This window comes from Pantherophis guttatus, chromosome 1, assembly GCF_059756535.1.
Source record: "Pantherophis guttatus breed Tessera chromosome 1, ASM5975653v1, whole genome shotgun sequence".
Lineage (NCBI taxonomy): Eukaryota > Metazoa > Chordata > Lepidosauria > Squamata > Colubridae > Pantherophis > Pantherophis guttatus.
In genome coordinates this window covers 296,218,248-296,244,034 of record NC_142063.1, presented here as the reverse complement: position 1 = coordinate 296,244,034, position 25,787 = coordinate 296,218,248, and the positions used below count along the sequence as shown (strand labels likewise).

The 25,787-nt window shown below is 37.7% G+C and overlaps 1 protein-coding gene across 1 annotated transcript in view; it reads left to right on the top strand.

The window, feature by feature from the left end:
* Nucleotides 1–25,678, top strand: part of IARS2 (isoleucyl-tRNA synthetase 2, mitochondrial) — a 36,493-nt gene extending 10,815 nt beyond the window's left edge. The window contains exons 12-23 of the mRNA XM_034427853.3: nt 753–913; nt 9,708–9,810; nt 10,534–10,624; nt 13,970–14,078; nt 14,560–14,662; nt 17,204–17,329; nt 20,167–20,298; nt 21,280–21,386; nt 21,652–21,797; nt 22,630–22,820; nt 25,061–25,202; nt 25,351–25,678. Of these exons, the coding sequence (XP_034283744.2) occupies nt 753–913; nt 9,708–9,810; nt 10,534–10,624; nt 13,970–14,078; nt 14,560–14,662; nt 17,204–17,329; nt 20,167–20,298; nt 21,280–21,386; nt 21,652–21,797; nt 22,630–22,820; nt 25,061–25,202; nt 25,351–25,493 (1,554 nt within the window). The 3' untranslated portion in view covers nt 25,494–25,678. The remainder of the gene's footprint in view (nt 1–752; nt 914–9,707; nt 9,811–10,533; nt 10,625–13,969; nt 14,079–14,559; nt 14,663–17,203; nt 17,330–20,166; nt 20,299–21,279; nt 21,387–21,651; nt 21,798–22,629; nt 22,821–25,060; nt 25,203–25,350) is intronic.
* The last annotated feature ends 109 nt before the right edge of the window (nt 25,679–25,787 follow it).

Sequence of the window (25,787 nt, the reverse complement as noted above, 5' to 3'; positions counted from 1 at the left end):
ATTTTTTATAATTCAATTTATATCATCAATGGTTTGCATCTTACCTACTGAGCAACTTCAGATTGTGCCACTAAAATCATAGTGTACTTTTTTCCTCTCTCTCTCTCTCTCTCTCTCTCTCTCTCTCTCTCTCTCTGTTTTTTTTTTTTTTTTTTGTCTTTTGAGCAAAATTGATTAACTCTATCTCAAGAAAGCTGCTAAAATTCTGGCACCACCCACTCACATCATGTTATTACAATACTATCCACAATGTCTAGAGCTCTCTGAGTCTCAGTTGTTAAAAAATAAAGAAAAAGTATGGTCTCCAACTGGTAGAAGAAACTTAACTTCTATCTTAAATGATCAGCTCTAGGAATTTTATTTCTGCACGCCACTAGGTGGGATCCTGACTTCTGGTCTTTATGTGATTAAATGAAAGCATGATATCTGTCTGCTTTTCGTGTAAAAGAATTTATACAGAACTGACAGATTAAAAATCACACAAACAATAAGAAGCACTTATGAAGAATTAAATGGTGTTGGGCTTCTTATTATTTTAGCAACGTTGTGAACATTGGTTGAATTGTTACATGCATAATATTTGAAATATTTTGAAACAGTGTTCATTTGACTATCAACTTACCATCAAGGTTGGTATATTTTTCACTACTTTTATTTTGCTATAACAATCTACTAAAGAATAGTGATTCCTCTTCTCCCCTTAACATTTAATCTTTGGTATTTCCCCCATTTCATTTCTGTGTCTTTTTCAGGAAGCATTAAAGAAAGTAAAAACTGTCCCAGCCTCAGGAATGAACAGAATGCTAGAAATGTTGGAAAGACGAACCTATTGGTGCATATCAAGGCAGAGGCGCTGGGGTGTCCCCATTCCAGTTTTTTACCATAAGTCAACAGGAGAGCCTTTAATAAACAAGTAAGTATCTCACCAACCTTTTTTTTGTGGGGGGGGGGAGGGAAATAATAGTTGGTGCAGAAATATAGTTTTCATTTTTCAGCAGAGCAGTAATTCGCCAAGTAAATAAGTACAGTGTTGCACCATTTTTAGCATCTGCTGTTGTTCCAGTCATAGAGTTGTTTTGGAATGGCTATGGGATAGAGTTGATAGACCTGCTTTGGGATGGGGATGGGATTTGCGGCTCCTGTTCATATGTGATCAAGAAATTATAGCCGAGAAGACATTACAGTGAGTAGAAAAATTAGTTTTGGTGTCGTAAGATTGCACAGGTGTCCATCCTTTTCATTGGAGACACACACACACAAATCCAACCCGAGAAATAAAGGATTGTGATTATTTCTTAATTGGACAAATGTTCCTCAAATGCAGTATTTTATTTATATGAATGAAATAATGTCATCACTCATAACGGGTGCAAATAGAGAGGTGTACTTGGGACACTATTAAGAATTACTGTATGTTAAACCTGATGGACCCAGAAATACATGTTGACAAGCAAACCTAAATGTTTTGTGTCATTCCTTCTGGTGTTCTCTTTTTTGTATGTGCTAAGAGTATGTAATAGGGAGCACGGTGGCCTAGCAGTTAAGATACTGGGCTTGTTGACCAAAAGGTTGGAGGTTCAAAATCCAAATACTACATGATGGAGCTCCCATTTTTGCCCCAGCTCCTGCGAACCTACTTGTACCAAATGCAAGTCGATAAATAGATACCACTTTGGTGAGAAGGTAACAGCGTTCCGTGTGCCTCAGTCATGCCTGCCACATGACCTCAGAAGCATCTTCGGACAACGCTAGCTAGCTCCCTTGCTAGGAAATGGACATGAGCACTGTCATCTTTTTAAGAGTATGTCATATTGATTACATAAGTCTGTGATGTAGCAAAGAGCCTGCTCATTTTTCTGCTCGCTATGACTATCCTTGCAGCAGCTGTTGGTGGTGTTGAGAATGAGACAGGAGAGGTAGTAATGCATAGTTCATGAGGCTGCTTTTGTTAAGTAAAGGAGACACAGTGTTTCTTTTTATATCCAAACCGGAGCTGCTAAACCAGTGTTTTGCTCTGTGATGTAAATCCTCCTTTTCTCAAGCAGTGTGGTCCAGCTTTGGCCTAACTCTTAATCTCCATTCATGTTGATTAGCATTCTAGGAATCCATTTATTTCTTTATAATGCTTGATCATAGTAAAAACAATTTTCTACTTTTATTTATAAACCTAAATCCAGGGTTTGTTGAAATCCAGAAAAACTAATAGTGCCCTCTGTTGGTGAGTTTACAACTGCAATATTGGTGTTGCGAGGTGAAATACATTTAAGAGTAATTTAAAATTAAAGAAGGGATACAAAAATATATTTGCATCCCTTTGTATTCCTCCCCAAGTGAGCGAGTCCTCCAAAATTTGCCATCAGAGGCCCCTTTTTGGACTTTGGGGAAAAAGATTAAGCAACAAAATAGGTATATTTAATCTTGCAGGAGCTTAAGCCATTCATCATATTACCCTTGAGAAGCCCTGAAACACTCACAAAAGAATTCTGACGTTATCACATTTGAAATATAACTGTTGAAATGCTATGCAAAATATGGTACATCTCCAGATCTAACACAAGTTGCAAACTCAAAAGACTAATTTTTACTGCTTCACACATAGAGAATCTACATCATATGACTCCTTCATTATGTGAATGTTCTGGAAAAGCTGTGTATATTACATATACCATTGCTGTCTTTTTTTCAGAGAGAACTATAGATAGAATCAAATGCAGTTCAAAAACAGTAAAGGGTGAGTTGGGGAGGTGAAAAATAAAAGAGGAATGGGCAGATGGAATGCAGTGAGAAACCAACTATGGTATGGATTTCTTTGTTGTGCAGAAAACAAGATGTTCTATACATTGGAGTTAGAAGAAATGTTAATACTGGTAGAGAGACTTCAGATTTTTCTGTGATGGTGCAGGAGAGAGTATATATGCTTCTGGGTAAAAAAAAAAGTGTATTTTTTTTAAAAAAAAGTTAATATTGTAGCGAAAATATGTTTCTCATCTTAAGTATTTTTTTAGTTTTTGTCCCCATCAGAGTAGTGCTGCTACCAAACTGCAAGCTTATATAGGTGTAATCTTATATGTAATATGTGCCACTAATCTGAAATGAAGCTTCAGACAATTAAAACTTGGGACAAAATACCTGCCAGAAAAGCAGCTTTTTCCCTATGGCAAACCAATGTTACCTCACATTATCGAAAAGATACAAAAACGAAGGCTATGATATTTATGTCACGGGGCTCTTGACTTGGAATGGTAATGGGAGACACAATTCTCATTGTAGATTTATTTACGTTTATATATCGATTTCTAAAATGCTTCCTAAAATAACCCCTAGGTAATATACAGTATTAAAGAGGACAACATGTAAGACATAATTCCATTTAATGAAACAATACCAGTAAAAACCATCCAGAGGGTAAATGGTATCAAACCCTGAAGTATCCCGTGATCAGTATTGAATGAAATAAAAGTTCTGGAGAAAGGAGCCTTTAAAATCTATTGGAAGATGGGGGCTGGGGGAAGAGGATAATGAAGTTTTGGCATTTCTAAGAACTGTTCATTCTGGTTGTTCAGATCTGGTATTTGATCATTCAGTAACTGGGGGATGGGGGGAGAGAGACTCTAGATGTCATTGGACTAGATATTATTGGTTGTATTGAACCCTCCAACACAACCTAGTCCTAATCTAGCCTGACGGGCTTGTTCAGAAAAAATAAAGGATACGTCAAATGCTTTTATGAGAAATGCCTTCCCATTTGTTCATGATTGGGGTGCTCAGAGTTGGCTGAATGCAAAGGGGGGGAGGGAGATGGTTTTTTTGAGCTGGGTTTAATTGATGAAAGGAGAAATTGTGTTTGTCAGTGTTTTGTGCATTATAAGAGCTCACCAATTTGAGAGTAAGAGACTTGCTTGTTCCTCAGTGCCTAGTTATAAAAGAATTTTGAGACATATCTCAATCTTTTTAAAAAATAAATAAATATGTTTTTCTGGAAGCTTTGTCTTGTTGATTTGCTTGTATAAACTGCCAGGGTTCTGATTTTAGACACACCTTATAATTTGCCCTTGTATAATGGCTTAAACTCCTCCTTGAGTAAATATTCTGCAACAGATATAGGTAGATGTTTTTAAGAGCAGAGTTGACTAAGAAAGGTAACCAGGGTTCACAGGAAGAGCAATTTTCAGTGAACCACCTAGTGCTGGGAAGTCATTACAATTCTCACCAATTCCTACTGGATTTAGTGGCTTTGATCTAATTTATTAGGTTCTTATACGAGCACTTTTAGTAGGATCATCTACATCAGATAATTATGACTACTGAAAAAATTAAGCTCTTAATGCTCTGTACATTTTTACAGCACATTAGTATTTATTTATTTATTTATTTATTTATTTATTTATTTATTTATTTATTTATCACATTTCTATACCGCCCTACTCCCGAAGGACTCAGGGCGGTGAACAGCCAAGATAAAATACAGATAATACAAATATTAAAAAATCCCTTAAAATTATTAAATATTTTGGCCGAAACACAGATTAAAACACCCAATTTATAAAATCGCGAATTAAAAAATTTAAAAGAGGAGAGTTAGGCCAGGCCAGCCTGCTGAAATAGAAAAGTTTTGAGAGCACGGCGAAACGTGCGCAGTGAATTAGTGAATTAAGAAGTTTGAAAAATAAAGAATAACAGACTGTACGATTGAATAGACGTTGCTTGTGGTGAAGAAATTCCAGGATAATGATAACAAAATACAGATAAGTCTCCCTGTCACAGAGGAGTCGTTTTCAGACCATGAATCACAATGGGCCAACTTCTGTTAGAGTTTTTGAATCCGGAGCAGTTTTGAAAGAATGGCTATGCTTTATCCATGTTAAATCATTCTTCTGTTGGGTTTTAACATTATATGTGCTAACTCTGGTTAATGTGAATATGTTTAAGCTCCTAAAGTCATTCAGTCCATCAGTTTATCACTGGTAACTGTGAACATCAGGCAAGAACTCAGTGAGACAAAATTAAATGGACAGCATAAATCTTATAAGTACAGCAACTCAGTTCAGATCCTGAATGTGCCGTCTTGCTAATATGTTTGTCCATTTATACAATTTAAATTAGACACAGGCCTTTTTATAAAGAATCCTTTAAATCGCCAGAGCAAAATTATATCTCTTCATAATTTCTTCAGAGAGAAAATAAACACATGTTATGGAGGCAGCATTTAATTTTTCATTTTTGTTTTAAGCTACAAGCTGTATCAATACACTAGGAGGATAAATCACTAAAACATAAAGTGGACTTTTGTTTTTAAAATTAGCTTTCTTCATTGATATTGATTCATGCACTTTAACACAGAAACACGTGTTCCTTGTAGAGTAGTGAACATGCAGAGTATTGGCCTACAGAAATGACAGGCAGACTTAGTTAGCACAGTCTGTCAAATCATAGGTCATTACCCTAGACCTCATTTCAGGGTAGACATGTTGATTGAGTCCTCCAGAGCTCTTTTGCTGAATATATAGTTCTTTAAGTGAAATAACCGGAAGACTAACGTTACTACAAAAAAAGATGCTTGGAAAGAAAAAAAAACCCACAAACATTACCAGTAGAGCTGGTACGTTGGTAAAAACATAGTTGTAATAACAAATTTGGTTGAATTTACTTCTTTTCAGTATAATTTACTTCTTCAGTCAACAGATCAGTGGCTTTCAAAAGTAACACCATCTCCACTGGAAAGAGGCTTATTCCACATGGAGTTGCTGTTACACTTGATAACACTGTTTAAGATCCATTAGTTATCTGCCACTCTCAGCCTACATGGGGAAAGGAAATTACCTTTCTTTCATTCTACTGCAATTTGGTACTTTCTCTCCTACGGGTACCCAAAATGAATGTTGTGAGAATTTGAGACCTTATATATTACTGCCACTCCATGAGCAGAATGTAAATTGGAATAAACAGCAGCAGGTGTCAGTTGTCCAACAAAGGCTCTGTAAAAATAATGGAAACTGAGTTTGAATATAGATAAGTCTTTCTAAAGAAAACAGCCCTCTGATATTGTGATAAAGGGCATGACATTTTCGGTTTAAAAAACATTAAACTGAGTAGAACAGAAAGATGTAAGTTTAGGGATGAAACATACCTTTGAAATTAAAACACTGATTGTGAAGGACTTACGTATAAAGCTCAATGCCATAATTTCTTTAACTGTCTTAATCTAATGACACTATAGGTCTTAAATATTTTCAGCTTTAAAAAGAAAATACCACAGATTGGTATAGACTAATCCTGAATAATTCTCAATACATTTAAGAACATTTGTGGTAAAAAGTAATATGTTATACAGAAAACCTGTAATTAGTATAAATATTCATGTTGATATGACTCGAGTTTAAATTGAATTACTTTATTTGTTAAATCAGCTTCTTTCTTCATGCTCCAGTTTAACTTGAAAAGCAGGTTAAAAATGTTTTAAGATTTTCCAAATTGCTGCAATTGCTGCCCTTCGCTTAAAAAAAGAATACCTTAAATCAGCTTGCATCATCTAATCCTTCAACATGTATTACAGTCACAGTGATACAGAATACAAATACATTTTATAAATGGACAATATCACTATTCTTAAATAGTTCAAAAAATCAGCTGTATCTTACATAAAAAAGAAGTTACCTGGCACACCACGCTGTTAAGAGGAGCAAGGATAGTCAGCATCTGCTTCTTTCCATGCCTGAAAAATATCTGAATGCAGCTTAATTTCCCACTAAATAAGCATTTGGCGGAATCAATATCAGGGTTCAAAATGATTGGTTGGCGTCATGGTAGCGTAAATTGCTCTGTGGATTTCCAGACTATAGAAACCTAGAGAATGACACGTAATATGAGTTCTGCCCAATCTGGCATACGAATGTAGGGCAAAGTTTTACAGCAGGGTTACTGTTGCTTACACTGTGAATTATGGTTCTCAAACTGAGGCCTGCCATTTGAAGAATGATAAGTCGTTATTTGAGGAAGGTGTTGAATGTACACTGTAGAGAGAACTTTTAACTTAAGGTTGTGGGGGTGGGGGGGGTTATACACATTGTACAGTTGAGAACAGGAAACATATCTGATATTTGTAACCATTTTGGCAAGAGTCACAAGAATGGCTTCTAAGAGAAACAAACAGAAAAGTTTTGGAAAGGTTTTAAGGATAAGCTAATGTATATTCCTTGGAGGTCTAATAACATTATGACATCATAGCAAAATCATTGATTTTATAAGGAGCAAGAACAGTGAGCTATCAATCATTATAGTGTGTGTGTGTGCGAGTGTCTATATATACATTATATATATGTACGTACACACACACACACACACACACACACATAAAGGTAAAGGTTCCCTTCACACATACGTGCTAGTCATTCCCGACTCTAGGGGGCGGTGGTCATCTCTGTTTCTAAGCCGAAGAGCCAGCACTGTCTGATGACAATTCCATGGTCATGTGGCTGGCATGACTAAACACCGAAGGTATATGGAACACTGTTATCTTTCCACCAAGGTGGTCCTTATTTTTCTACTTGCATTTTTACATGCTTTCGAACTGCTAGGTTGGCAGAAGCTGGGGCAAGTAACAGGAGCTAATTCCGTTATGTGGCGCTAGAGATTTGAATGCTGAATTGCTGACCTTTCTGATCAACAAGCTCAGCGTCTTAGCCACTGAGCTACCGCGCCCCATATATATATATATTTATATTTAAATGTTGTAAAGCACTGTGAAGTGATATATAAGTCTAAGTACTGTTGCTATTTCTATATTTATTATAATTTGATTTATTTTTATTATAACTATATCAATCACACATGCTTTTTTATTATGAAAACCCTTTCTTGTACTTTATGGGATATAAGAGAATCTTTGGAGACTATATCTTGTTTTATACAGTATGTTAATTCTAGTTTCTTAAATAAATAAATTGAAAATATATACTGGTTTCTGAGTTTAAGGAATTTGGTATACCATATCCTCAGCCAAATATTCAATTTTAAAATATAGCTACAAGCATTTCTTCCCTTCCTGTAATTGTCTTTATACAGACAAAATATGGCATTAGAACAAATCATTTTCCATGAAAAGAACCTAGAAGCTAGAACTAGAATATAATTTTTATTGTGAAATCTTGAAAGACTCTTTTTAGGATTAAATCTCTAAATATGGGCAACCTTCTCCCATAAAAGCCCAATTTTTCTAGTCACACAAATTGGGGGCCTTGTGATTTTTAAACCTCTTTTACAACTTCGTTTTCTTATATTTTCCCTATGTTTATTAAATTGTAAACGGAATCAGAGCATAGCAAGATGTAAGATTATTTGTTGAAAAAACCAACTATGTTTATATATGATAATAAAAATATCTTAAAGCAGATTAGGCTTGTATTAATTTATATTACTAATTCTATTCTAAATAAAACCTTAAAATGTATTTTTCTGAATCTTAAAAGGACAACTGCATTGCTGATTTCATTAGCCCCAAATAGATACATTATTTGATGTTTAGTTTTATATATCTTGTTCTATCCCAAAAGAATACATGTGTGGTAGATAAATTTAAATGTCATTGATATTATAGTTTTTGCATTTGCTGTTCTTGATATGATATCGTTAATTTCTTTATTTGGAGTATTTCATTATGGATTAGAATTTGTAGAAACAGAAAAAAGTTATATGGTAACAGCTCCCCCCTTTGAAAAGAAAGTTGACCCGATCAGTTTCACTGCAAATAACTGATAGAATAGCATTCATGCATCCATAATATTTGCAAAAAAACCTACAAGTTCTATTAAGGATTTAATTTGATAAAAAAGTGTGCCTGTTAAATAATTGAGACTAACTTCAACCATCTTTGTAAGATCACCACAATATCCTCATCCCATGCCTCATGACCTTTACAAACTTGATGTCTTCCAGATGTCTTCATTTACTTCATTATTAGCCATGATGGCTAATAAGCAGCATTTTGGAAATACTGCTCTAGGTTTTCTTTCAGTCATTTCCTCTTCAACTGAAGAAGAAGCATAACCTGTATAAGTTTTTCATCAAGTATTAGGAGAGAGAAACTTTTGCAGCTGCAACAAAAAATTAAAATTATTAGCTGCAAGTGGGATGGTGGTGATTTAATGACCTCATAAATGAGAAAGATTAGAATTTTAGCCCCTTTTTATGATGCTGTTTAAAAAACAAAACAATATTTTAAAATTAACAAAGAGTTAAATCATTAGGATTAGGCCTAATGTTAGAAAAGCAAAGAAAATTTACAGCCATGAAAATCCATGATTCTCTAATGAATCGGAAACCATGTGCAAATCAAAAGTTGGGGCCCTTATTTAACTTCGGTTAGTAGTATAAAAGCATGACACATCTATAGAAAGAAAAGTTCAAGAGTACTAAGATCAGATTTTATTAAACTGAAGCACTTTGATTAATGATCAAGGTGTGCAAAAGTAGCTTTACATAGCTGTGTTTTTTACTCACTTGCTATTTCTTTCAGATCTTTCATTCTTTATCTTGGATAGATTGTCCATAATGTGTTTAGGAAATTGTATATTTGTAATTTACACAGTAGCCTTTTCTTACATATGAAAACATTTAGTGGCTCCTGGTTTTTCCAATTGAATGTTATCCTACAGAACACAGATTAATAATTTCTTGTCTTTCTGTCATTGATTCCCTTTTTTTCCTTGCAGAAAAAGCACTGAGAATGTTATTAAACTAGTGGAGCAACATGGCAGTGATGCCTGGTGGACACTTCCCATTGAGCAGCTTCTTCCCAAGGAAGCTCTGCCAAAGGTAATTTAGGGATAATGGAAAGCCCTCTATGAAGATCTGAACTACAAAGAATAGCTGAAATCTGGAATTAAGGGGCAGGATTCAGGCAATCCAAGGCCTGGCAAATCAAGGGTTAACCTGGATCTGACCTGTAGTAGTGGCCTAGTCTACTGTAAGTGATGCTGCTGTAAGGTTCTGGGGACTTTCCAACAAGTACATGGTTGTAAAGTATATAAACCAATGTATTTTGAATGTGAGCCAACATAAAATAACCGCATTAGCAATTATTTCTGTGAAAATGATTTCCCACATCTACCCAAAGGGTGTATCATGAAGCAGGAGAGATTTAAGGCAATGTCATAAGCACCTTATGTGTATACCCGTGTATGTGTGTATACAGTTACAGTCAGATGAAAAAGTTACATAATCAGGTGGAATAGACTGTACACTAATAAACTATTACATAATTTGGTAGCTTTTAAGATGCCAAAATAGAATAGTCTCTTGCAACAAAAACACCAACATGGGTTCATCTTTGTAATGTGCATACAAATGAACATCCAAAATACAGCAATGTTCTCTTATTCATGTTGCCATTAACATGAATTATGCTGTTGGTGATTAACATGAATTATGGTAATTATACTGTTACTGGTCCTTTAGTGCAGAAATGGGAATGGAAGAATTTAAGTTGTCTGTATTTTCTTAATTCATATATTTTTAACCCATATATTTTTAAATCAGGCTGCTAATGATATCGAGGAATATATACAAGGACAAGATGTGTTGGATATTTGGTTTGACAGTGGAACATCTTGGGCTCATGTTTTAGAAGGTAAGTAGTTCTAAATTCAAAACTATCTCAGAATTGCCTGGTAAATTTTAAACATAACTGGGCTTGCATTTCATGAAGGAACTATAGAATCAGAATCAAAGAAATGGAACAGACATTAGAGGTCATGTGCTTTGCGAAGGATCCACTGGATTATCTCTAACCCAGAAATATATTAAGCTACATCCAGGGAATGACAATTTAGAGAAAGGTGTTTTAAGATGACAATGTGTTACTCAACTTTCATGCAGTACAATAAATTTTGAAAATACAATAAGAATATAGAGAAGACTTAGTAATTGTAAGCATATATAGTGCAAATCACTTGTTTGAAAATCATGGGAGTAGGTATCTTCTAGTTTATCACTTCTCATTTATGTAAAATAGTTTATAGAGCTAATTTTAAAACAATCCAGAGATTTCTAGCACAATGGTAGGAAGCTCCAGTGCAGTTTGGAATCAATTTAGTGTAGGACATCAACTGCTTTTGAACTTTAAACCAAGAGTACACAAATGTTTGATAGCAATCTTGTTGAATTGTAAAACATGTTGGCCCTGGATTATTTTTTTTAATTTCCTTGAAACCCAGGGAAGCAATGGTATCATCAAGAATGAATTTATCTAAGGACTTCTTGCACTTTGATTTGAAATTACTAAACTGTGTAAAATTCACTGTCATTTAACTTACTTGATGTTGTAAAGTTCTTACCATATTCTGAGAAACAAAAAGATATAAAACTTGAGGTACTAAGCATGAAAGGTTTTACAGTTGGAATTCACACGTTACATTGTTTTTTGGTCATTTATTTTTCCTTTCTTGCACATATTACTTATGCACATTCAGAAACGAAGTGATAACCACTTAAAAGCTCTGATTGTCTTCTCTAGGCAAGGGAGACTGTTCATTGACTGATCATGCAACAGCCCTTAGCCCAGCTCTGTACTGAAAGTCACTGCCCTGTAGGTATTTGCTTCCCAGCCATACTAGAAAATTTCACTGGTTATTTCAACTGGTGATTTGGGTTTCTATAAATTCCTCTTTCATTTACAAACAAAATAAAATCATTAGAATGAAAGATTACCCACGTTTGAGACTTTAAGTAGGATTATGAGATTAAGTTATATATTCCTGGTCCTGAGCCTATGGCATCTTCTTTTAAATATGTGATTTATTAGGAGAATAATAGGGAGGTGTGCAGAAAATTCCATCAGTCATATTTACTCTTTTTCATGCTACTGTGGCCTTGTTCAGACATTCAGACATTCTCTCCTCAGACTCCATGTGTTCAATTGGAAGTTTGGTGGAAAACAAATAACACTCAGTATGACTGGGAACTCTGCTTTACTAAGGTCCAAGCTAATGCAGAGAGGTATACTTTCAGCCAAGCCAATGTAAGTCCTCTACCCCTTCAGACTTCTAGAAACGTGACAGCAGGCAGTAAAGTTACTATTCATTATCTCATTTTAATGTCCTCCATCTATTCAACTGAAGCAAAGGTCAAATCAGGCTATAAGTTGCTCTGTTTCAGGGCCAGGGGTAACTCTAGAGGTGTACCAGAAGCCTGTTAGGTTGCAAAGCAAGCAATGAAACTGTTGTCCTCTGTTGCACATTGTTGGGATTCTACACCACAGCGTTACTTCAAAGGATTTTTTTCTTGATCCTCAGTCAAGATCAATGCGCACATAATCATGTGTGCATATGCATGAATTGGACTTAGAATTGATTTAGTAGTTGGAGTGTATTGTATGCAGTTGGGCTAAAGTGGGCTTTGTTGCAAAGCAACATCCTGCTTTTGATCTATCTACCTGTACGAAAGTCACAAACTGCCATTTTAATGCAGGATTGGGAGCTACTAAAACTTCATAATTTGAGTTCTTCCTGCACAATAAGTCCCTCTCTAGTTAAAAATGGAGATGCCAGTGTACCATCAGATAAAGAAAATATGTGACCATCAAGATCATTTTCTAGAACTGATAAATGCAGCAGCCTAATTCCCCGCAGAGCTATCATACTAATGTTTAACTAAAACAATACTGTTTTATAATGCCTACCTTTTGTGCTGACAGGGTATTTAAAGGAAAAGGCCTAGATAATTGTACTTGCCATTAAAACACACAGTATTTAATCTATGGGTTAAAGTCTCTTATCAAAGATACACAGTACATTGCTCAAATAACAACAGAAAAGGATTTTAAAGACCTATGCCCTCTAACTGTAAATAATAACCCTAATTAAAGCTTTATCAATTGTTAAAGCTTGTGATCTATGATAAACTGCAAAATGTTTGTGGGAGAAGAATGTAACATCTAAGTTAAGCAGTACATTATATGCAATTAAAAAAATCATTCTCCATTTGGATAAGATTTTTCAATCTCAAATGAGGTATTGGGAAGACTAGATATTGAATCCAGTATTTTGGAAACACAGAGAAATAGTGTAAAGTTTTCATAATGATGCCTGGATGAATTCATTATTTTTATCACTGTATTGTATTTTAATTTATCAAGGAACAATACATGACAGAGAACAAACACAAAGAATCACATCAGGGGTGGGTTGTACTTAACTTTACTACCGGTTTGCAACAGGGCCGCGCGTACACTCTCTCTTTGCTCATGCGTGTGCACTTTTGCGCATGCGCAGAAGCTTCTGATGACGTTGGGGTCGGTGGGCAGAGCCTCCTGCCAGTTTTACTACCAGTTCTTGTGAACTGGTCCGAACCGGGGGCAACCCACCATTGAATCACATACTTGACAGAGATTCTTTATATTATTATTATTCACTAAATCAATATATCCATTTTTTTAAAAAAAAGTAATATACTTAATTATCTTACAATTCATGATTGCTTAAAAGAACAGTTTTTCTTATTAATCAGTGGATTGCATCTCAATACCCTATGTCAGAATTATTACCAGTGTAATTGTGCTAAAGTAATACATGTTTTAAAAAAAACATATGGTCAGGTGATTTACAATTTATGATTGAGAAGAAAAAAATTATTCCTTTACTCAATAGATTGCCTCGTAACACTGATTTAGAATTTTTATTAATAAATAATTTTTACCACAATAAATGTGCTAGTTACATTTATAAAGTCTATAAATTAGGTTTGCCTAACAGCAACTAAATTCTGATTTTTTTAAAAAAAGAAAAAAGAAATTAAATACATAATAAATACTTCAGAATCACCATTTGAGTAACAAAGAGTACTATTTTTTTTTTAAAAAAATACTTTTTGTAAATGTTGCTTTATTTCCACTTCATCTGATTCAACACTGAAGTAAGTCAATACTCAGAATGGTTAAGAATCTCAATTACAAATACTACACTGCTTGTGTTTTTAGATACAGGTGAAAGGGCTGATGTATACTTGGAAGGAAAAGACCAGCTGGGAGGTTGGTTCCAGTCTTCCCTCTTGATTAGCGTAGCAACACGAAAAAAGGCACCATATAGGTAAGTTAATGGATGAGTTTCTGGAACAGCTATAGTAATATACACTGGCTTTTAAAAATAGCAATGGCACTTAGACTTATATACCGCTTTATAGTGCTTTACACCCTCTCTAAGTGGTTTACAGAGTCAGCATATTACCCAACAATTTGGGTCCTCATTTTACCCACCTCAGAAGGATGGAAGGCTGAGTCAGCCTTGAGCCTGGTGAGATTTGAACTGTCAAATTACAGGCAACCAGCAGGCAGCAAGAAGTAGCCTGCAGTACTGCGCTCTAACCACTGCGCTACCGTGGCTCTTTGAATGTATGTATGACAGTCTAAAGCAGGGGTCTCCAACAGTGGCAACTTTATGATTTGTGGACTTCCACTCCCAAAAGTCTAGGAGAATTCTAGGAGTGGAAGTCCACAAGTGGTAAAGTTGCCAAGGTTGGAGACCCCTGGTCTAAAGGAAGCATTGGATTACCCAGAGGTCTTTCTTCTAGGACTCTTATTGTTCATGGATTCACTGTCGGTGAAAAGGGAGAAAAGATGTCTAAATCCATCGGCAATGTGGTTGATCCAGATGTTGTTATCAATGGAGGCAGTGTAAGTAATTATATAGTTCTACTTGCCATCTGGAAATGCAGTTTATAGGTTCCTCAGAGTAATTTGGGTTCAGTTATTTCCTTCCCAGAAATATCTTTTTGCCATTAAATCCTGGCCCGATTCACCCATTATTATTAGCAAAATAGTAATTGAGCAGCTCAATATATTTTCCTTATCATGTAAGGATTGCAAAATTCCATCAAGCCACTAGATGGCAGCATGGTGCTATACTTTTTGGCATCAACATCTGCTTTTTGCCATCTCATGGTCATGCAGATTTTTGCAATTCAGAAAAAATAGCCACATGAATAGTCTTAGTATGTCTGGAAAGCAGAACATTGGTTTCAGTAGTTTAAAATGTGGATGATCATTTAACATAGTTTATTAATCTCAGAAGCCTTTGATTTTGCTCTTATTGCCATTCAGGAAAAGTCCAAAGCTCCTGATGAAAAGATAAAGTCCAGCTCCATATATCCTTTGAGTTAGATTATTTTACTGGCAAACTTCCCTATATGTCCTCAAACAGTCATTTGCTCTGAGAGCATTGGCTATAGAAACCAATAATAATAAAAGTGAGCAGTTTTATTGCTGCTCAGTTTGCTTATGAGTGGTTGCTTTGTGGGGAAGAGATGCTGCCAGATCTGATGGCTTTAACCTTAGCTGGAGTTTTTTTATTTAGTCGGGTGTGGGTCTGTGTTGTTACACGCTATGCACAAGGTTTTTTTTTTAAATTTCTGTGTAGAGACTGGCTTTCTTTTTCTGTATCTTTCATTCCTATGACACATAAAGTGCTAAGCAAAACTAGTGGAAAACCAGGGCCCAACAACAGTGTGCATTGCCATAGTTTGTTCACCTTTAAGAGCTTTGTGAATGAATTTACTCTGTGCACTTAGATCAATAAAAAACAGATCTCAACAGGCAGGACTGCTTTGAGGACCTTTGTAGCATTTCATTTGCACAAACTGATGGGGAGTCCCTTTGTGCCTGGCTCAAGTAGAAGTGACTATGCTGGGGGGGGATAATTGTTTTGGTGAATTGGAGTGGCCAACATAGTAAAGTATAGTGGTTGAGGTGTTAGGCCGGCAATAAAGGTTGGTAGGTTCAAGTCCACTCACAGCCAGGGAAATTCACTGGGTAATTGTGAATTGGTCACTTTCTTTTAGTTTCACCTACCCTACGAAGATGTTGTGGGGGGAAATGGGAGGTTGGTACAAATAAATATGGTTTAGTCTTATGTGCCAACCAGCCATAAAGGAAACAAAAGAAGGGCCTTTTTCTCCCCAGTGGGCTTCTGCTACCTTGTCTCTACTTACTACTGTATCTTCTAAGGGCCAAGGTTAAGGCTCTTGATCAATCTTGTTCACAAAGAGTCAGACCTAACTTTAAAATTCAGATTTACTTGTGAGACAGATACTAATGTGTAGGAAATGCTTTATATAAGTCTTTCTCAATCTTCAATCCCTAGATGCTGGACTTGAGCGCAATATCACTATTAGCCAACCTAGTCGGCATTAAGGATTTATAGGTTTTGTTTTTCAATAAAATTACCTGGCAGATATTTATAGGTCATGAAAACTGCACTTCCGGATTCACCCCAGAACTGTTGCTTCTTTTATATTAAGTTAGACCTCAGGAGGAGGCCATCCTTAAATAGTTATATCAACAGCTATTTATTGCTTTATTAATTTCTTTTGTAGAGGAGCTCAAGTCAAGCATACAAGGTGTTCCCTCCAATTTTTTCATTTAACAATTCTGTGAAGTAAGTTTGGGTCAAGAGAGAGTGACCGTTTCAAAGTTATCCAGTGATCTTCCATGGCTAACAATCTGGGCCTGTCAATGGTACATTACTTCTGTTTGCTAGGGTATGAGAATATGTGTGTGCATGTGTATGATATTTTACAGAGCAGCAAGCAGGACAATTGTTTTCTGGCAGTGTCCCGCCTTGACTGATGTCAAAGTTGTTCAAGTAGCAAACATGGTTTGACCTCCCTCCTTTTCACTTTGCAGCAGACAGCTGGTTTGGTGTAGTGGTTAAGGTGCTGGCCTAGAAACCAGGAGACTGTGAATTCTAGTCTGACCTTAGGCACGAAAGCCAATTGGCCGACCTTGGGCAAATCATCCTCTGTCAGCCTAACTCACTTCACAGAGTTGTTGCTATGGAGAAAATAGGAGGGGAGAATATTATGTACATTTGCTGCTTAGAGTTACTTATAAAATAATAAAGGTGAGATAAAACTCTAATCTAATAATAAAAAACATGAGCAACTTGTTTCTTTTTTAGTGAGGCATTAATCATGCTTTGTAGAGTTACACTATTCAGCATTTTACTTTCACATGAGTTGTCCAACAAATACCTTGTCAGAGATTTATTTTCCCCCGATTCCTGACAGAATCTCTACATTCTTCTGGGGAAATGTCTTTATGGCCAACTTTGCTGCACAGTTATAAAATAATATGTTGAATTTATTTTGGAGAACAAGGGTTCATTGAGCAATTATCAGCACTGAAAGGTGTTTCTTTCACCATCTTGTCAATGTATAGGACCATAGGACTGAGCCACCATACGGGGCTGATACTTTACGCTGGTGGGTGGCTGAGTCCAATGTTTATACAGAAGTGCAAATTGGACCTACTGTGCTCAGTTCTGCTCAAGATGATATTAACAAGGTAAGCAAACAAACACACTGATGCCTTTTTCTAAGTAGGAGCCACTACAATAATAGTTCAGCTTTCTGGAATACTGTATGTAGTCAGGAAAGAAGGTGTATCAATAGTATCTCAATAGTAATTTTCCCTTCCTTTGCCATTGGAATAATTTTCATTTGTGTATCTTATGATAATAGTAATGACTTTACCCATCATGGCTGTATTTATTTATTTATCTGTACCTTCAAGCAAACTCTTAGCAAATACATGGACAACTGCTTGCAATTTTATTGGCAATATTTTCAAAAATGTTGAGCTTTAGATTTGCCATTGCCTTCTTCCTAGGGCAGAGAGAAAGTGTCTGGCCCAAGTCCACCAGCTAACTTTTGTACCTAAGGCAGGATCTCCTAGTTTCTACTCTACTTTTGAAGTACAAACTGACTCTATCCCTTCATGGTTATTGATCCTAAAATAATTGTCCCATGGATTTGCTTTTGGGAACAGAGATTTTAATGGGCCTTTAAAACTAAATATCACAAGGCAGCCAGGGAAGTTCCGCTTGTCTGTCTGTTCTTTCTACATGTGGTATTCAGTGTGTGACATTTTTAAACTGAAAATTTCACTAATTATTGGTATAAAATATCAAACTATATGTCACCTGTACTTAGACCTCAAGTGCAATATACCTGTCCAAGTGTTGTATTCTAATCAAAAGACTTACTCATCATTAATTTATTAATTTATTTATTATCAAATTTATATACCGCCCTTCTCCCGAAGGTCTCAGGGCGGTGTACAGCCAAAGTAAAAAACAGAGATACAAACATTAAAAACAATTTTAAAAGATATATATATGTTTGGCCCCATAATTAAAAGAACAAAAACAAACCCATTTAAAAACATTTTAAAAAGTGTTAAGCTAGCCCGGCTTTCTGAAAAAGAAAGGTCTTCAGGGCACGGCGGAAGGCACTGAGGTCTTGAATTCTTCGTATCTCTGGGGGCAGTTGATTCCAGAGGGCAGGTGCCCCCACAGAGAAGGCCCTCCCCCTGGGGGCCACCAGTCTACATTGCTTGGCCGATGGCACCCTGAGGAGACCCTCTCTGTGGGAGCGCACAGGTCGGTGGGAGGCCATTGGTGGCAGCAGGCGGTCTCGAAGATATCCAGGTCCTATGCCATGGAGCGCTTTAAAGGTGATAACCAACACCTTGAAGCGCACCCGGAAAACCATTGGGAGCCAGTGCAGCTCACGCAGGAGAGGTGTTATGTGGGAGCGCCATGCAGCTCCCGTAACTACCTGCACGGCTGCATTCTGGACCAGCTGGAGTCTCTGGGTGCTCTTCAAGGGGAGCCCCATGTAGAGAGCATTGCCGTAGTCCAGGCAAGAGGTGACAAGGGCATGAGTGACTGTGCACAAGGAATCCCGATCTAGGAAGGGCCGCAACTGGCGGATCAGGCGAACCTGATAAAAGGTCCCCCTGGCTACAGTTGTCAGATGTTCCTTCAAGGACAGCTGTGTATCCAGGAGGACGCCCAAATTGCGAGCCCTCTCCGTGGGGCCAAGGACTCGCCCCCAATAGTCAGTGATGGAATCAACTGACTATATCGGGATGCCGGAAACCACAGCCACTCAGTCTTGGATGGGTTGAGCCTGAGCCTGTTCCTCCCCATCCAGATCCGCATGGCCTCCAGGCACCGGGACAGCACTTCAAGGGCATCATTGGGGTGGCCCGGGGTGGAGATGTACATCTGGGTGTCGTCAGCGTACTGGTGGTACTTCACCCCGAAGCCATGGATGATCTCACCCAGCGGCTTCTCATAGATGTTGAACAAAAGGGGCGAGAGAACCGACCCCTGAGGCACCCCACATATGAGGCGTCTCGAGGTCGACCTCTGCCCCCCTGCCAACACAAACTGTGACCGGTCCGAGAGAAAGGAGGAGAACCACTGTAACACGGTGCCCCCCATCCCCAACTCTTCCAACCGGCGCAGCATGATACCATGGTCGAGGGTATCAAAAGCCGCTGAGAGGTCTAAGAGGACCAGAACAGAGGAACAACCCCTGTCCCGAGCCCTCCAGAGATCATCTACCAATGCGACCAATGCCGTTTCCATGTTGTACCCGAGCCTGAAGCCCGACTGGAATGGATCTAGATAAGACGTTTCCTCCAGGTATTGTGGAAACTGTCGTGCAACCACACTCTCAACAACCTTCGCCACAAAACGAAGGTTGGAGACGGGACGGTAGTTGGCTAATACTGCCGGGTCCAGGGAAGGCTTCTTGAGGAGAGGCCTCACCACCGCCTCTTTCAAGGCCATGGGGAGCTAACCCTCACTCAATGAAGCGTTGATAATTCCCTGGAGCCAGCCTCGTGTAACCTCCCGGGAAGCCTATATAACCAGGAGGGACACGGGTCCAGCAAACATGTGGCCGCACTAAGTCTCCCCAAAGTCCTGTCCACGTCATCAAGGGTCACAGAGTCAAACTCTTAATTAATGGGAATTAAGACAGCTTTACTCATTAGGAATCTCTCTATATCACGGAAAACCAAACCTTTGGAGAAGAGGCTGGTGAAAGAACTGGAAGAAATATGGTGGCTATTGAGAATCATCCCATACAGTTTTAGGATTAGCAACTCTCTTGGATGATTTCCAGAAAAGTTCTAAATACTTCCATGCCATCTCACCCTAAATCTCAAAACAAATCTTAAGGTAGAAGAGCCTGTCTGAAAGATCTCCAGGATTCTTTTTGCTTCCCAAAATAAATAGCATATTTGAAATACATGGTTATATTTATGGTAAACATTTTTTTTCAAATAATTACTTGAATTTCATGAACTATTTTGGAATTTGTTGATAGCTTCGAAATACACTCCGTTTTTTGTTGGGGAATCTCACTGGCTTCAGCCCAGAGACAGACTCTATCCCCACATCAGAGATGTATCTGATAGACCAGTACATACTCCATCTACTGCATGGCTTCGCTAACAAGGTAAGCACTAGGGAATGGCTGGAACTATGGACACTTAGCACACAGCGGTTGATCTGTGAAATGGATAGATACATTTTTGGAGAAAAAAACTCTTTTAACTGTTGCAATATTGTACCAGAACAGAACTGCTAGAGATATCAACTTGCGACTTAAGAGAATCCTTTACAACAGACTACTACCACCTACTACTTTTCTGCTAGCATTTGTGTATGTAGAGTTTCTCCATCCATTTTCCCATCTTTAGTAAACTTTCTACCTGGTAGAAAACCTTAACATTGTGTTTACCAAATACATTAGCAAAATGTGAATAGAGAAGAAAATTACAGCTTGAAGATAGAAAGCATGTTTTCAGAGACCAGCATTTAACTACCAACTTCCAATCTTCTGCTGTGGATGTTTGCTGGATTAGGTCCTGCATAGCCAAGACTGTTTGGATACTTTGGCCATGCTACAGTTAGACATCTTTCTTCCTTTGCTGAAATCAACAAAGCCAAAGATGAAATCATCTAAACCACTATTATATCTTGGAAGGAGTAGGGGGGTGGATTGTCAAAACCTAATTTTATGATAAGGAGGGAGATAGTTATAGGACTGGAGAAATCTTGGACAGGGTAGTATGGAGGAGAAGGCAAGGACAATACATGGATGGTCTGGTATTGCTTTAAGTAGTATGAATGTGCAAAAATGATTAGCTAAATGTCTATGGAAATTCTCAACTATCCATTCTGAAGAAGCTTCTTGGATGAGAGGCGAAACAGCTTCAAGGATAAAGAAAGTCCAGTTGCCTCTTGAAAAAGCACCTTTGGGATTAACTAGCTAAATAATCTAAATAATTTAGATTCTGATTAAAGGTACGATTTATACTCTCTAACTTCTAATTTCTGGTGCTTCCTGTCTCCTTTCCATTTTTATTTTTATTTGGAATAACAGTTACTTGCATTTTAAATTAGTTTTTGGGTATTTTTGTACTTTATTCCTTAGGTTACACAGGCATATAAGGAACATGACTACGGAAAAGCCATCCGATTACTTCAAGCCTTTTGTAGTAAAGATCTCTCCAGTTTTTATTTTAGTATAATTAAGGACAGGTATGTGAACTTTTTTATCCCCTTATCAGATAAGGAAGCCTCAAAAAATGAGAAATGCATGCTCTGTGCTGTTTGTCCCCAAAATAAATGCTTCCTGAATAGACACAGTGAGATGGATTATTTTGTAACTAACATAAACGGCTAGTTTCTTCAGCTCACATGCATTTTGATACACATAATTTATTCCAACAATGATGTTGGAATAATGTTTAATGTTTAATGTTTAGAAATAGTTTCTCCAATTATTTTGCTTCCTAAAATCCAGACTTTATTGTGAAGAGGAAAAAGATGCTAAACGCCGTTCATGTCAAACAGCCTTGGCAGCAGTTTTGGATACAGTGGTTCGTTCTTTTGCACCAATTCTTCCACATCTGGCTGAAGAGGTATTCCAGTATAGTCCATACAGAAAAGGTATGAGAGTTATAAAACGGTTAAGAAAACAGACATTCTGCTGAGATTCTGATATATTCTTTACATAAACTTCTTAATGTGTTGAGTTCATTACTCATTTAATTTACATTTCTGTTGTAAAGAATAGATCAATATTAATTTTATTTAATCGTTAAAATTCTTATCTGCAGGATGAAATTTGCGTGTATACATTTTTAAATTAAGCTAAGTCACACTAGTACCTTAATAAAGTAATTGTCTATGCAAGTTTGCAGATTTATGGAATCAAAGTCAAATTACTGAATTCAAACCCTTGCTTGGTGCAAAATTTAAAATTAAAAGCACCCTAAATAAACCATTCTATAAAGTAACTTTAGCGCTTACTCTAGGGCATGGGTGTCAAAACTCGTGGCGTCACATCACATGACGTTTTGCAATGTTTTTGCCGTTCACAGAGCTTGGGTTGGCATGGCCTGCACATGATGCATCCAGCCCACAGGCTGCCAGTTTGACACTCCTGCTCTAGGAGAAACTGCTGATCTGGCTTGCATTACTAAAAATTATTGGGAGGCAGGTACATATAAATTCAAGTGTGGCCACTTAAGGTGGATGGGGAACTTTAATTCATAGAAATTGTTTCCTTGATCGGAGACAAATATTGGTGTGTAATCTAATGAATTCGCCTCAATGAGCAACCGTATCTCCATCAGCTGAAGTTTCTGGATTGGGTTCAGACAAGCCCACATAAAATTTTAACCCTTATTCTTAGCTTTATATAGTACAATGTTGTTTATCTGCGACTATTACAGAACTATCTAATGCATTTGTTTTCCCCACCCTTTTCTTTTGCAAGAGTCAGATAGTGTGTTTCGTTCCGGATGGATGACCACAAGTGCTGTATGGAAGAAACCAGGCCTTGAAGAAGCAGTGGATGGAGCATGTGCAATGAGAGATGGTTTCCTTGGCTTTATTGCAGGCAAAAATGCTGCAGAATATCAGGTGATACTAGTGATTGAGCCTGGGCTGTTCTTTGAATTAATGGAGGTAAGCAGAAAAGACATAATCTAATATTACATCTTAACTAGTACTTTAATTTTCAAATGTTTAAGAAAAGCCATTTATAATGCCTTAATTCAGAAACACTTACGAATATAAAGTGATATTTACTCAAAGTTAATTACAGGTAATCCTCGATTTATGACCACAGTTGGGGCCAGAACTTCTCTCACTAACTGATGTAGTCATTAAGTGAGCCATGGCCAATTTTATGACTGTTTTGCTGTGGCTGTCTTCCCCCGTTGACTTTGCTTGTTGCTTTGCTGGGAAAGTCATAAATGGTAATCATGTGATTCCCCAATGCTTCAACCTTCATAAATACATACTGGTTGCCAAGTGCCCAAATTTTGATCATATTACCATTGAGACATTGAAGTGGTCGTAAGTGCAGGGATTGGTTCTAAGTCACTTTCAGCACCATTGCAACTTTGAATGGTCATTAAAGAATGGTCGTAAGTTGAGAACTACCTGTAATGGTCCAACTCAGAGATAGAAACGTTCATTTATTATTATGATAACTACTTTAAATTTAGATAAGATATAGAATCCAAAGACAAGATATAGAATACGTTTAATTGTCCAATTTCAACCCTATGATTTTATGATCTTGAGCACAAAAGTTTTTTGTTTTCTTGCCCCCGTTTCAAAATAGAGACCTCCTTTGACTTCCATTTTGTTTTTGTTGGCTTTTCTACTTTTAAGGGATAAGATATGCAGTTCAGTTATATTCAACCTTGGACTCTGAACTGTTTGTAACCAGGATTTTCTCCATTACTTTATTTTTATTTGGTGCTTTCAGTTTCTTGAAATGGAGGCAAAGTATTTGAGGATTCAGATAACCTCATGTTTGTAAAAAGACTGTGTATTAGGGCTGTAGAACCCTACTATATATCTACAATTACAGACTAACATGATGTAGATATATAACATACTTCCCTAGTGTGGTCATGTCTTGGGAGTTCTTGAATTGTAAATAATAGTACACCAGCACCATAAATGAAAATTATAATAAAGTCTTCTGCATACATCCTATATCACAGCATTAAGCCTGAATTTAATGTTCAGAATTAAGTCTGAACAAGCCATAGTAGACTTAAGTTTGCAGGCCTTGCTACCAAATCTCATCATGGCTCAAGTATGGCAAAACAGGCCTAGTTTATTGTCTTAATTAGAATTGTCACAAATTTGTTTGCATTTGTACCCTTTTCAAAAACTAGTCCGTGGTGAGTTAAGTGATGCCGTGTCTTCCCTCTCACAGTGCCTGGAGGCTGTTAGGGGTTGGATGGGGAGCAACAGGTTGAAACTAAACCCTGGCAAGACTGAGTGGCTCTGGGTTTGGGGTTTGTTGGCTTAGGGAGAACTGCCATCTTTGGTCTTGGATGGGGTGGCACTACCCCAAACAGACCCTATGCGTAATCTTGGAGTTCTCCTGGACTCATGGCTCCTGCTCGAAGACAGGTGGCAGTCGTGGCCAGGAGGGCATTTGCGCAACTGCGGGTTGTGCACCAGTCACACCCTTTCCTGGACCAACAATCCCTAATCACAGTCACTCATGCCCTAGACACTTCCCATCTTGACTATTGCAACACACTCTACATGGGGCTGTCCTTGAAGAGCATCCAGAAGCTCCAGTTGCTGCAAAATGCAGCGGCCCACATGGTTTTGTGCAGACCCCAGTGTGTACATGTATCACCTCTCCTGCAGGAGCTGCATTGGCTGCCGATTTGCTTCTGGGTGCAATTCAAGGTGCTGGTTGTCACCTTTAAAGCCCTTCATGGCTTGGGACCAGGTTATCTGGTATTTTGCCAGTCACATCTACTTGACCCATCAGAGCGGGGAGGCAGGGGATGCTGCAGGTCCCATCCCCAAGGGAGATACACCTGGTGAGATCCAGAAGAACGGCCTTCTCCTTGGTGGCTTCCCCTCTCTGAAACATCATTCGCCCAGAAATTAGAACGGCCCCCACTCTAGTTCTCTTCCAGAAGGTGCTAAAGACCTGGTTCTGCCAACGGGCCTGGGGAACCCAGAGCAGGATGGAGCCCATTAAATGGCTCGTGTGATCTGCTGTCGCTGGAGCGGGGGATGGGGGGTGATTTTATTATATTAATTTGATCTTTTTTATTAGTTTTATTGTTTTAAATGTATTCAGTAAGCCGCCTGGAGTCGCCATGGGCGAATAGGTAGCTATATAAATTCAACAAATAAATAGCATGATAATTTGTCATTAGGTGCTGCAACCTGAGGAGTGCTCTAGTACATCTCAGTTAAATGAAATAATGATGGCATCACAGACAACGCTACTGACTGAAATACCTAGAGATGTGAATACTGACGATATGATTAAAGGCACATTTCTGATAAACTTAGAAGGTAAAGTAGATTTTTGTTACACATCCACAACATGTTGAATGTGTTTGGGGCATGTGATGATAGGACTAGAGGACTTCCCTTGATCTAGAGATAAATCAGCAAAGAATGGACTTTCATGTGGGATTAATTTGAACCTTTTCTGAAATAGGTGGCGATATCCGAGAGGAGTCTGCCTATAAAGTCATTGTTCTACCAGCTGCCAAATCAAAATGCCCCCGTTGTCGAAAATACACTGCTGATTCAGCAGACACTCCATGTGCACGTTGTATGCAGATACTTGGTGAGAAATGATACCTATTCCCATTGCGGTCAAATAGCTGTGCTGGCTAAAGCAAGATTCACATTTTGAGAAAACGTGGAATATAGAAGTATCTACACAAAAACCAACATATTGTTTATCTGAGAGCTGGAAAGCTAAATTCAAAATTCACGTGTATATATTTAAGCTTGTACACTTAATAAACTGCTTACTAAAATGCCTGATAGTCCTTTTCTTTGTAAGTCTGAATAGCAGCACAAGAGGAATTCAAATCCATGAACAAGCTGGCTTTTTTAGTCCGGTATTAGCTAGCTGACAGTTGACTT